The sequence below is a fragment of the Cebus imitator genome, unplaced genomic scaffold, assembly GCF_001604975.1.
Source record: "Cebus imitator isolate Cc_AM_T3 unplaced genomic scaffold, Cebus_imitator-1.0 Scaffold62, whole genome shotgun sequence".
In the NCBI taxonomy this organism is placed as follows: domain Eukaryota; kingdom Metazoa; phylum Chordata; class Mammalia; order Primates; family Cebidae; genus Cebus; species Cebus imitator.
The window spans coordinates 3,117,268-3,130,135 of record NW_016107377.1 but is presented as its reverse complement, the minus strand read 5'-3'; the positions used below and the strand labels follow the sequence as shown (position 1 = coordinate 3,130,135).

Below are 12,868 nucleotides of genomic sequence, written 5' to 3'. Positions count from 1 at the left end.
AAAAAAAAAAAAAAAAAAAAAAAAAATTAACTCTAGAATGCCATTTGTGCTGTAGGCAGTTTGCCCAGTTACCTGTTTACTTGGATATAATTTCACTTACCATTTCAACTTCCAGCTTTCTGTGTAATGCCTACGAGATAAATTTAACACAAAATTGTCAGTAAATATTTTAATGCTAGATTGGTGGTACACTGCTTACACTTGTAACAACAAACCACAGCCACCACAGATACATCAGACAGATGGTACATCTCTTCATGATGCAATCTGCTGAACTATGCAACCATCATAGTACCTGTTTTCATTTTCTTCAGTATTAAATTTAGTATAAAAATGAGAGCAGAAACTCACATTTGAAAAGGGGAGGAATAAAAAATAAAATAGAAAAGGGGAGGAGAGAACACTAATGTATATAAGCATCATTGCTTTGGCTATTTTCTAATCCCTTAAAAGGTGAGAAGTATAACAAAGGTTTCTCACCTGTGTGCCAACAGCTTGAGTTAGGCTTGCTCGTTAGGACCTGGGAAGAAACAGCTTGATGTGAACTTAGGTGTGCTCTCTGTTCCCCAAATCACCATTTTGGGTGCCTCAGTTAAGATTGGTGGTTAAGACTCTCGTCATTCTGGCAGTCAAGAGTAGCAAATAAACTGTCATCATTGTGGCACATCCAGTGACTTCAATTTTTTTGAGAGGGAATTTTCAACTTACTTCAGCAGCTATTCTCATCCTTTGGGACGCAACTAGGAAACAAAAAGATGCAAAACAGTGAAAATGAACCTCATTACAGCCACATTAAATATCAATGCTGTTAACATTAAAGCCTCAGAATAGATTTTCAGAAATCCCTTCTGTCCACTACTCTTAAAGCATCACGGGCTAAGACCGTCTTTTAGATTTCATTTTTCCCACCATATTTTCCCCGATTCTTACCTATCCATAAGGTGCTATCGAGCGCCACATTGCATCCGCACCTAGCTCCATACCTAGAGAGAGACCGGGTACAAATTTTTAATTCATTGTTCCACGGTTCTTTATGTCGTGTTTTTAAACTAACAATGGTGGTAACATACCATTCATTATCTAGCGACAGGCAAAGGATACATTTAACCTTACAAAGGAGAATTGCACTCGCAGTTAAGAACCACTAATTGCGGGCAAGGCGCAGTGGCTCACGCCTGTAATCCCAGCACTCTGGGAGAACAAGTCTGGTGGACCACTTGAGGTCAAGAGTTCAAGACCAGTCTGGCCCCCATGGTGAAACCCCGTCTCTACCAAAAATACAGAAATTAGCCGAGTGTGGGGCGCATGCCTGCAGTCCCAGTTACTTATGAGGCTGAAGCAGCATAATTGCTTGCACCCGGGAGGCGAAGGTTGCATTGAACCGAGATCGCGACACTGCATTCCAGCCTGGGTGAAGGAGCAAGGCTCGGTCTCAAAAAAAGAAAAAAGGACCGCTAATGTAAATATTGGTGGCACTGCGGAATGCCGCCACTTAAAGGTGGACTACCACCACCGCCAGCCTTTCCTGAGAGCGGGCGGCTGGAGGTTTGGACCACGGCCCTAACAATAGGTTACTCCGGTGACTCGGCATGTGCCACCATCAGAGCGGTTGGCATTCATCATCACTCTCAGATGTCCCTACCAACACAGGCTTCATCAGAGGGCAGGGCACAAGAGCCGAGGCTTCTCCGCAATTCTACCGGAACAATATAGTCACAGTTTAGGTCGCACCTACCAAATGTGCAATCCCCGACCATCCTCGGCTTGTGGGCCCTGCAAAGGCGCGCGAGTGGCTTAAGAAGTCAGTTTAGTGTGACCTTAACTGACAAGGGCTGGAGGGTCCGAAAGCCTTCAACATTCACAAAGACAATACCTACCAAACCAAAGCGGCCTCCTACCTCGAAAGGACGTAATGGTGCCTGGGCTCCCGTATATAAGAGTTTTCTTTGGTGACGCCATGACGCACGCTCCCGGCAGCGACTGCTTCGGCTCCTCCCCCTAGCCGCCCTCAATCTTCCCCTCCTCCAGCACCACCTTCTTCCCGCCCCATAAGCCCGCCCCTTTTCCCCGCCCTTCCTCGCCATTGTGGGCGGAGACATGACCAAGACACCGGGCTCCCGCCCTCCTCCCGATTTAGGAAGAAGAGCAGAGAGGGGAGGGGGCGCGAGGCAAGGGAAGCTCTGCGGGTGGGGGAATGGGGGCGGTGTAAGGCTGAGTGATTTCCTTCCGGCACGTCGCCCGCTTCGTGGGAGGGGGTGGGGGGTTTCACTTCCGGGACGGTGTTCCGGCCCATTCCGGCCCATTTCCACCCCCGGAGGTAGGTGCTGCTCCTTGACTGGACTCGGGCCCCACACCCTAGTCCCACTGCCCTGCACCGGGGTCACGTCGTCCGCTCTCCGCCGCAGCGCACTCCTGGGGCGCTCACTACTTTCCTTCACCCCGCCTCCAGGCACCGGGCGACCTTCCACCTCCTTGGCCCCCGGCCGGGCTAAGCTGCCGGACCCGCCCCCTCGCGGGGCCCCTCCCTCAGGACCCCGGGATGGGCTGCCCCCTCCCCCACCACAGCTGGACACACCCAGATACGCACACCCACCTCCCGGCGGCTCCCCGCCCGCCGCCACCTGGAGCGGGTGCCCGGGCACCGCCCCCTTCCTGGTTTTCACCTGAGCGCTGGCTCCCCCGCCCGACGCCTTGTCCCCCTCTTCAAAGTTCCTCAGTGACATTTTGCCCTTCATCCAATTACCCTCTCCCCATGCTTCCTAACGCAGAGGAAAGCTGCTCAAGTGCTGGAGTGGCCAACCCCATGCCGTTCCCGATTCTCCCTCTTACAGCTCTCACCCCTCCAGTGCCGACGGTAGCGAAAGACTTTACTCCAGGGGCTTCCTCACTGGGGAATTGCCGGAAAGAGCAAACAAAAAAGGCGCTGGTCTAGGCTCCAAAATAAACACATCTGAATTCATGATGGCGTCGACAGAGGCTCTTATTGGATTAAAAGTTTCAAAACAAACAATAACGCTTTGGAAAAAGGTCAGATTGGCTAAAGTTGATTCTTGAAAACAGTGTATACACTTCCCTTTGTAATAAGTTTGTTGTTAATTCAGGGCAGGACTGTGAGCTTGACAGAATAAGATCCTGAAGTTTCAGATGTGGTGTAACTGTAATATAAATGTATAGATAGTGGATGTACATTGGGCTCAAGTGTCTTCCTGTTGGGATTTATACAAACTGTACTTTCAGTAGCTGAAATTGTACTTTCAACTATTTTGTATACAGCTTCAGGTTTAATGTTTCAGCTATTTTTTTAAAATATTGTAATGGAAAAATGTTGGCCATACTTGATAAATGCTGGTTTTTTCCATTGGATCTGGAGAACTAAATTTCAGGATCGAAGTATCATCACCACCTTGAAATTGCCAACTTCGAATTTGGCAAATTTACCCACGTTTCCTAATTCTGACAACTGAACTTTCACATTCTCTGCATCTAAGTTGAATCCTGGCACAGCTGTGGAATTTACCCTAACCTAGAGTTTGCCTCACAGCCGTATAACCAAAGTCTTTTTGTGGGGGCTCTGACTCTTAAGCTTAGAAATACTAGCCTACATTCATGTGGAATATTAGTCCCTATATAAAATAATAAAGGTAATTCTTGCAGCATGTAGTAAAATACTAAGAAGAGGGATATCAAGCCATCCACATAGAACTGCATTTATTCAGAAAGCTTTCCTCCTACAGAGAAAAGTTGTAAAGTTATTATGAGATTTTATGTTCAGTCTGCAAGTACCTTATAGTTAACACTTAAAAGTCCTTTCCCCTACTTTCTGTTGAACTTTCTATTTTGATGTTATATACCTTATTAGTAAGGAAAGTATGGTCATAAGATGAATTTTTAGGAGTCTGAAGACCACTTTTTAGTTTTAACTGGATCCTCCTGCGAAACTTACAATAAACCTGTTGGTAATTCAGTTTCCACATCTAAACATAAGGAAGGTATTTCTTTTTACCTGGAGATTTTGAAATTTTACCGAATACTATGTTTAAATACTTTTGAAATGGGAAACATCCAGGGAGTAAAATTATAATTATTAATTAGAATATGGTTTCTTTTTTTAGCAGGGTTGAATGCACCCTCAGGCACGACCATGGAGAAAGGTGGGAACATACAATTGGAGATTCCTGACTTCAGCAACTCTGTCCTGAGCCATCTAAACCAGTTGCGCATGCAGGGCCGTCTCTGTGATATTGTGGTCAATGTGCAAGGACAAGCTTTTCGGGCTCACAAAGTGGTACTGGCTGCCAGCTCCCCCTATTTCCGGGATCACATGTCTTTGAATGAGATGAGTACTGTCTCCATTTCAGTCATCAAGAACCCTACTGTTTTTGAACAGCTCCTTTCTTTCTGTTACACAGGGCGGATATGCCTGCAACTGGCAGATATCATCAGCTACCTAACAGCTGCCAGTTTTCTGCAAATGCAGCATATTATAGACAAATGTACACAGATCCTGGAGGGCATTCATTTCAAAATTAATGTGGCTGAGGTCGAAGCAGAATTAAGTCAAACAAGGACAAAACATCAAGAGAGACCTCCAGAGTCTCACAGGGTTACCCCAAATCTCAGCCGCTCCCTTAGCCCACGACATAATACCCCAAAGGGAAACCGGCGAGGTCAGGTTAGTGCTGTGCTGGATATCAGAGAGCTAAGTCCTCCTGAGGAGTCCACCAGCCCTCAGATCATTGAACCAAGTTCTGATGTAGAGAGCCGGGAGCCCATTCTTCGGATCAACCGAGCAGGACAGTGGTATGTGGAGACAGGAGTAGCGGATCGTGGGGGTCGGAGTGATGATGAAGTTAGAGTTCTTGGAGCAGTACACATCAAAACTGAAAATCTGGAGGAGTGGCTTGGGCCTGAGAATCAGCCTTCTGGAGAAGATGGGAGTAGTGCAGAGGAGGTCACGGCCATGGTGATTGATACCACAGGCCATGGTTCTGTAGGACAGGAAAATTACGCTTTAGGGTCTTCAGGAGCCAAGGTGGCTCGGCCAACAAGCAGTGAAGTTGACAGGTAGGTTTGGTTTGGTTTTGTTTTCCCATGTAATGGCTGCTGTGTAGACATCACTAAAGCAGGTCCTCTGTAGTACAGAGAGCATCTTCCTTACCCGATTTTCTTGGTTAAAATAGGTTGACATTGGGGAAACTGGAGGTGCGTCAAAAGACTTGCATTCTTATTTTTTTAAAACAGGAAGCTCCAAGTCTTGAAATATTCACAATGTTGTGAGAACTGTGGTAAAGTTAGGCACTTCCATGAATCAGTATGGCATTTGCAGCCACACTAGGATCAGTAACTGCCAGGGGCTTCCTCAGGATTCCAGGCAGGGAGCTGATCATCAGCTGGGAACCTGGCAGTACTGCCCTTCCTTGGTGTGTTCTCACACCACTAGGTGGCCTCGGGAAGTCTCACTTTGCTTTGTAGCACTGCTTATTTTTCTTTGCCCCCACCTACCAAATTAGAGGAAGAATGGTACCAGCAGTAATTGTTCTTTTCAAATTAGTAAAATATTAATTCTGAAGAAAAGCTTTTTGGATATTTTTTATTTCTTTTTTCCCTTGTCATGTGATGGTATCTTCCCTGTTTTCATTCATGGATGACTGCTGCTACCACAGGCCTGAGAATCTCCCTTTTTTCACCAGTGCTACTATGCCCTATGCCTTACTTTTCTCTTTTAGTACATTGTATTTATTAGAACATTTCTTTTTGGTGGAAATACCATGAGTTTTATTCTTAGTCAATTGCGAGAACGTCCCAGTTGAAAGAAATATTACTAATTTAGATTGGTAATATTTGTTCTTTTCCCCTCCTAAAAATAAATTTAAATTGACCATATGAGCAAAGAAAACTAAAGAACTATTACTTTGGTTTGGTCTTGAGCAACAAATATGTCACAGAGATTCAGATAGTGTATACTGCATCCACTTCAGGTGATCTTTTTATTTTATTGTTTTTTGAGACGAAGGTTGCCCAGGCTGGAGTGCAGTGATATGATCTCAGCTCACTGCAGCCTCTGCCTCCTGGTTCAAGAGATTCTCCTGCCATAGCGCCTGGCTTCGGGTGATCTTGATTTGAGTATTGGCTTCCTGTGTCCTTATTAAAATACTCTTAGAACTGTATCAGAAGTTCTCAGGTGAGGGGTGCACCAAAATCTCACGAATCACCAAAGAACTTATTTATGTAACCAAACACTACCCCCATAACTTATGGAAATAAAAAAGTTAAAAAAAAATTCAGAAGTAATATCACTATCAGCATAGTCGCTCACGACTGTGATCCCAGCACTTTGGGAGGCTGAGATGGGTGGGTCACCTGAGGCCAGGAGTTTGAGACTAGCCTGGCCAACATGGTGAAACCCCGTCTCTACTAAAAATACAAAAATTAGCCGAGCGTGGTGGCGCGTACCTGTAATCTCAGCTACTCGGGTGGCTGAGGCAGGAGACTTGCTTGAACCCTGGAGGCAGAGGTTGCAGTGAGCCGAGATCATGCCACTGTACTCCAGCCTGGGGAACAGAGCAAGACCCTATCTATTTTATTTATTTATTTAGAGACAGAGTCTCTCTCTCTGTTGTGCAGTATGGAGTGCAGTGGCGCAATCTCGGCTCACCACAACCTCCACCTCCCGGGTTCAAGCAATTCTGCCTCAGCCTCCCGGGTAACTGGCATTTCAGGTGTGCGCCACCACACCCGGCTGATTTTTGTATTTTTAGTAGAGACAGGGTTTCAGCATGTTGATCAGGCTGGTCTGAAACTCCTGACCTCATGATCTGCCCGCCTTGTCCACCCAAAGTGCTGGAATTACTGAGCCACCTCGCCTGGCCAACTCACTCTCAAAAAAAAAAAAAAAAAAGGAAAATATGAGACCAGGCATGGTGGCTCACGCCTATAATCCTAATGCTTTGAGAGGCCAAGGAGGGTAACTGCCTGAGTTCAGGAGTTTGAGACTAACCTGGGCAACATGGCAAAACCCCATCTCTACTAAAAATACAAATAAAATTAGCAGGGCATAGTAGCTGTAGTCCCAGCTACTCAGGAGGCTGAGGCACAAGAATCACTTGAACCCAGGAGTCAGAGGCTGCTCTGAGCCCAGATTGCACCACTGCACTCCAGCCTGGGCAACAGAGCAAGACTCTGTCATACCCCCCCCCCCAAAAAAAGAAGAAGTAATAGCAACTTCAATGCAAAGATTTTTTAATCTTCAGGATCTATATCAACAGTCTAAAACAAATAACAGATTATCCTGGGACCTGGGGGAAGAAACAGCCAAAAACCTGATAATTAAATAGAAGAAACAAAATTATAGGCCCAGTTTTAATTTATTCTTTTATGGTCTCCCAGTATTTATGAAAGGAAGGAAGCTTATATTTAGCTTTGGCTTCACTAGCTCATATGGTCTGTTATGTTACTGTTATGACATTTTGTGTTTATTGAATTTACTAGGGCTAACCTATTATTTCAAATCAGATTATTAATTCCATGAAACTATTTCTCAGTTATCTGTTGCTTAGTTTATTCTCCTTTCCTCAACCATAGAATAAAGAGGGTCGACATGACCATTTTTCAAGTTCTTTGACACTGCTTTTCTATTAGTCCCCTTTATGTTCCTCTTCCAACAGATTTAGCCCTTCCGGCAGTGTTGTTCCCTTGACAGAGAGACACAGAGCCAGAAGTGAGTCTCCTGGGAGAATGGATGAGCCTAAGCAACCCAGCTCCCAGGTATGGAGTTGTGGATTTAGAATTGCTGTGGTGGTTTGAGGAATTGCTACTGTGTATGAATAGAAAATAATGAAAGAGGAAAGATATAGAAGAGGTAACAGTGGCCCTGTTAAAGAAATACTGAATTTTTCTCCTGAGGGTAGCAGAATTTTATTTTTTTTAATTTTTTTTTGAGACAGAGTTTTGCTCTTGTTACCCAGGCTGGAGTGCAATGGCGCGATCTCGGCTCACCGCAACCTCCACCTCCTGGGTTCAGGCAATTCTCCTGCCTCAGCCTCCTGAGTAGCTGGGATTACGGGCACGCACCACCATGCCCAGCTAATGTTTTTGTATTTTTAGTAGAGACGGGGTTTCACCATGTTGACCAGGATGGTCTCGATCTCTTGACCTCGTGATCCACCCGCCTTGGCCTCCCAAAGTGCTGGGATTACAGGCTTAAGCCACTGCGCCCGGCCCAGAATTTTAATATTAAAATTGTACAGAGACATCACCAGAAAAGAAAATTGCAAACTGATATTTCTCCCAAGCATAGATGCAAATATCTTCAAAAGAACATTAACAAATTAACACTGATGATATACAAAAAGTATAATGCAATGTAATAAATTGCGATTTAATATAGAAATATAAAGCTGATTTAACATTTTTAAATTAATTAATGTAATCTTCCTTAATAGGGAAAAAGTGAGAAATTACATGTGGCAACTTTGATAGATACAGAAAAGAGCAGTTGACTAAAACTCTTAGCAAACTAGAAATACAAGGGAACTTTCTTAATCTAATTGAAAGTGCCTATCTAAAAAATCTATAGAAAACATCTTTTTTTAAAAAATATATTTTATTGCGTTTTAGGTTTTGGGGTACATGTGAAGAACATGCAAGATTGTTGCATAGGTACATACATGGCAATGTGGTTTGCTGCCTTCCTCCCCATCACCTATATCTGGCGTTTGCCCCCATGTTATATCTCCCCAACTCCCCACCCCCTGCTGTCCCTAGAAAACATCTTAATGATAAATTATTGAAAACTTCCCTTGTGTAATTGGGAGTGGACAGAATGTCTGCTACCACCACTTCTACCCAGCTTTTTATATGTAGTCCTAGTCAGTGCAGTAAAGCAAGAAATATAAATTCATAGTATAAGGATAACAAAGAAAGAAATAGAACTTTTGTTAATAGTAGGCAGCCTGACATGTTATGTAAAAAATGCAAAGTGAAAAACTATATTTGATTACTTTATTTTTGCTTGTGAGTGTACAGGAAAATACACTATTGGTGTCAGCAGAATTTGGGAAGTAGAAAAAAACAACAAGATTGTGGAACTCTTTCATGATTATAATAACCACTCTGTAGACCTAAGAGTAATAAAAAATAACCCCTGAAAACTACATGCAGGTAATTTGCAGGTAATTTAGAACCTGACATGGAAAGTCTGATTTTGTACGTGTGTGTGTGTGTGTGTGTGTGTGTGTGTGTGTGTGTGAGAATATATACTATATATAGAGAATACACACAAAACACACAGTTACCAAGTTATTAATGTATAGCATTTTATTTATATATATATGTAGACATATATATGTATGTGTGTGTGTGTATATATATATGTTTTTTTTTTCTTTGAGACAGAGTCTCGCTCTGTCACCCAGGCTGGAGTGCAGTGGCACAATCTCAACTTGCTGCAGCCTACGCCTCCTAGGTTCAAGCGATTCTCCTGCCTCAGCCTCCTGAGTAGCTGGGATTACAGGCACCCACCACCACACTTGGCTAATTTTTGTATTTTTACTAGAGACAAATTTTCACCAGACTGGTCTTGAACTCCTGACCTCAGGTGATCCACCCACCCACCTCAGCCTCCCAAAGTGCTGGGATTACAGGTGTGAGCCACCACGCCTGTCCTGCATGATGTATTTATAAACGAATTGCTTACACCTTTTTTTCTTTTTTGAGACAGGGTCTCACTCTGGTTGACCAGGCTGCATTGCACTGGTGCAGTCTCGGCTCTCTTTAAGCCACAGTCTCCTAGGTTCAGATGATTCTCCCACTTCAGCCTCCTGAGTAGCTGGAACTACAAGTGTGAACTACCATGCCCAGCTAATTTTTTTTTTTTTTTTTTTTAATTGGAAATGGCCTTTCACCAGTTTGCTCAGGCTGGTCTCAAACTCCTGGACTCAAGCAATCTGCCTGTCACAGCCTCCCATTTTGCCGGGATTACAGGCGTGAGCCACTGTGCCTAGCTGCTTACGCATTTTTCTGTGTGTTCGCTATTTCATGTACTGTATCTTGTCATTTATTTTCTTCCTGAATATTTTGTTAGACCAACACATTCTAGAAAGGGTAGGAATGATGGTTTTTTTTTTTCTACTTTCTTTGCAACTCTCCTTAGCAACTAGTATGAGTAGTTGGTTGATATATATTTTTTTTCTCACAGGTCTGAGTGAATGATTTTTTTTTTTTTAAAGGTAGTGAACTCACCAAGTAGAACACAATAAATCGTGAACATTTTTGTCTTTAAAATATAAAAACTTAGGCTGTGCGCAGCGGCTCATGCCTGTAATCCCAGCGCTTTGGGAGGCTGAGGTGGGCGGATCACCTGAGGTCGGGAGTTGAAGACCAGCCTGACCAACATGGAGAAACCCTGTCTCTACTAAAAATACAAAATTAGCCAGGTGTGGTGGGGCATGCTTGTAATCCCAGCTACTGGGGAGGCTGAGGCAGGAGAATAGCTTGAACCCAGGGGGCCGAGGTTGCGGTGAGCCAAGATGGCGCCATTGCACTCCAGCCTGGGCAACAAGAGTGAAATTCTGTCTTAAAAAAAAAAAGGAAAAACACTTGTAGATTAAGATTACATAGCTCATGTTTTTAGCCTCTGCATTACACTGATAGTATCTCATCTAATTTTTATGTAGACCACTGAATTTATTTATTTATTTATTTTTATTTTTTGAGACATAGTCTCGCTTTGTCACCCAGGCTGAAGTGCAGTGGTGTGATCTTGGCTCACTACAACCTCCACCTCCTGGGTTCAAGCAATTCTCCTCTCTCAGCCTCCGGAGTAGCTGGGACTACAGGGACAAACCACCATGCCCTGCTAATTTTTGTATTTTTAGTAGAGACGGGGGTTTCACCATATTGGTCAGGCTGGTCTTGAACGCCTGACCTCAGGTGATCCACCACCACCTTGGCCTCCCAAAGTGCTGGGATTACAGGCGTCAGCCACTGCGCCCAGCCTAAACCACTGAATATTTATTGTGTGCCTCATATAGTAACAGCAGTAAGATGTTGTTACAAACTATGTTTTTTAGGTTTGATAAGATGTTAGAGAAACTATTAGGAGCTTGGAGGAAAAGTAATTTCACTCATATAATTAGGGCACTTTTTCTCCTCATCTCTCAAATATGGTATGATAACAGTGCAGAGGGGGCTGTTATGCAGATACAGACATATGTCATTAATTAAGGTAGTATATTCTGAGAAATGCATTGAAATGCATTGCTAGGCCATTTTGTCATTGTGCAAACATAGAGTATACTTACACAAATCTGATGATATAACCTACTACACACCTAGGTTATATGATATATCCTCTTGCTCCTAGGCTACAAACCTATATAGCATGTTACTCTACTGAATACTGTAGGCAGTTACAAAGCCATAGTAAATCTTTGTGTATCTAAACATAGAAACGATAGAGTAAAAATATTGTATTATAATCTTACAAAAGCACTGTTACATATGTGGTCCGTCATTGACCAAAATGTTATGTGGTACATAATGGTAAATTCAGTAATGAGACAGACGTTACAACTAAGTGGGGGCATAAGACAGATTAGGGCTGGGCGTGGTGGCTCATGCCTATCATCCCAGCACTTTGGGAGGCCGAGGCAGGCAGATCACCTGAGGTCAGGAGTTTGAGACCAACCTGAACAGCATGGAGAAGCCTCCTGTCTACTAAAAACACAAAAAATTAGCCAGGCGTGGTGGTGCATGCCCTTAATCCCAGCTACTTGGGAGGTTGAGGCAGGAGAATCGCTTGAAACTGGGAGGCGGAGGTTGCGATGAGCCAAGATTATGCCGTTGTACTCTAGCCTGGGCAACAAGAGCGAAACTCTGTCTCAAAAAAAAAAGACTAACAAATACAAAAAAAAAATATGTAAGACTATGCAGTATAGACTTCAGTAATAGTGTTGTGGGACTAGGATTGCTTAAAAGGTGATAGAATCAGTGTCCACTTAAGGAAAGTGTTATCACGATTTTATTTGTCTTTTTTTTTTTTTTAGGCAGGGTCTTGCTTTGTCCCCCAGGCTGGAGTGCAGTACAATCATGGCTCACTGCAGCCTTGCCCTCCCTGGCTCAGGCAGTCCTCTCACCTGAGCTCTTAAGTAGCTGGGGCCGCAGGATGTGCCACCACATGCAGCTAACTTTTTTGTTTTTTTGTAGACAGAGGGTTTCACTGTGTTGCCCAGGCTGATCTTGAATCCCTGAGCTCAATGGTGGCTCACACCTGTAATCCCACCGCTTGGGATACCAAGATGCAGTTCTCCCAAGGGGTGGGATTACAGGCGTGAGCCATCACGTCCACCTTCAAGGAGATTTTAAATGCAGTTTTTAAATAAGTTAGGAAGGGATAATCTATTTTATTTATAGATAGGATAGGGATAAGAATTAGAATTCTGTAAGAGTATTTACCTTGCTGAAGCAAAAGGTACAGAGAGGCTGTAATGAAATAGGAGATAAGTAAGATTGTGTGGGGATGACATTATGGGTGATATATATGCCTTAATGGGCATGAAAGTTTAATATGGTAAGTCTTCTCACCAGTTTTTTTCTCCTACTACAGAGAACTAAAACAGGGCAAGGACTTACAGTAAGAATGAATTTTGAGGCCGGGCGCGGTGGCTCAAGCCTGTAATCCCAGCACTTTGGGAGGCCGAGGCGGGCGGATTACGAGGTTAAGAGATGGAGACCATCCTGGTCAACATGGTGAAACCCCGTCTCTACTAAAAATATAAAACATTAGCTGTGCATGGTGGCCCGTGCCTGTAATCCCAGCTACTCAGGAGGCTGAGGCAGGAGAATTGCCTGAACCCAGGAGGCGGAGGTT

General features: G+C 43.9%; 2 protein-coding genes and 4 non-coding genes across 17 annotated transcripts in view; 1 reads left to right on the top strand and 5 right to left on the bottom strand.

Annotated features, from left to right (window-relative positions):
- CENPL (centromere protein L) overlaps positions 1-2,928 on the bottom strand; it is a 67,716-nt gene extending 64,788 nt beyond the window's left edge. Inside the window, exons 1-6 of one of the 9 annotated variants that reach the window (XM_037739071.1) lie at positions 2,839-2,928; positions 2,664-2,759; positions 931-983; positions 709-740; positions 481-520; positions 101-130 (exon numbers count right to left, since the gene is read on the bottom strand). The gene's annotated coding sequence lies outside the window, so the exon portion shown is untranslated. The other 8 variants (XR_005200525.1, XR_005200526.1, XM_037739074.1 and 5 more) reach the window with 8 other exon arrangements.
- Positions 228-295, bottom strand: LOC119471486. Its single transcript, XR_005200556.1, has one exon. It is a non-coding gene; the product is annotated as a small nucleolar RNA SNORD77 (small nucleolar RNA).
- LOC119471478 lies at positions 585-664 on the bottom strand. Its single transcript, XR_005200548.1, has one exon. It is a non-coding gene; the product is annotated as a small nucleolar RNA SNORD24 (small nucleolar RNA).
- LOC119471489 lies at positions 819-878 on the bottom strand. The gene has a single exon (XR_005200559.1). It is a non-coding gene; the product is annotated as a small nucleolar RNA SNORD75 (small nucleolar RNA).
- LOC119471482 lies at positions 1,592-1,672 on the bottom strand. Its single transcript, XR_005200552.1, has one exon. It is a non-coding gene; the product is annotated as a small nucleolar RNA SNORD74 (small nucleolar RNA).
- ZBTB37 (zinc finger and BTB domain containing 37) overlaps positions 2,209-12,868 on the top strand; it is an 18,476-nt gene continuing 7,816 nt past the window's right edge. The window contains exons 1-4 of one of the 4 annotated variants that reach the window (XM_017529969.1): positions 2,209-2,317; positions 2,832-3,027; positions 4,116-5,064; positions 7,665-7,764. In XM_017529969.1, the coding sequence (XP_017385458.1) occupies positions 4,142-5,064; positions 7,665-7,764 (1,023 nt within the window). In that variant the 5' untranslated portion in view covers positions 2,209-2,317; positions 2,832-3,027; positions 4,116-4,141. Of the gene's footprint in view, positions 2,318-2,831; positions 3,028-4,112; positions 5,065-7,664; positions 7,765-12,868 lie in introns of those variants that run through there. The other 3 variants (XM_017529967.2, XM_037739068.1, XM_037739067.1) reach the window with 3 other exon arrangements.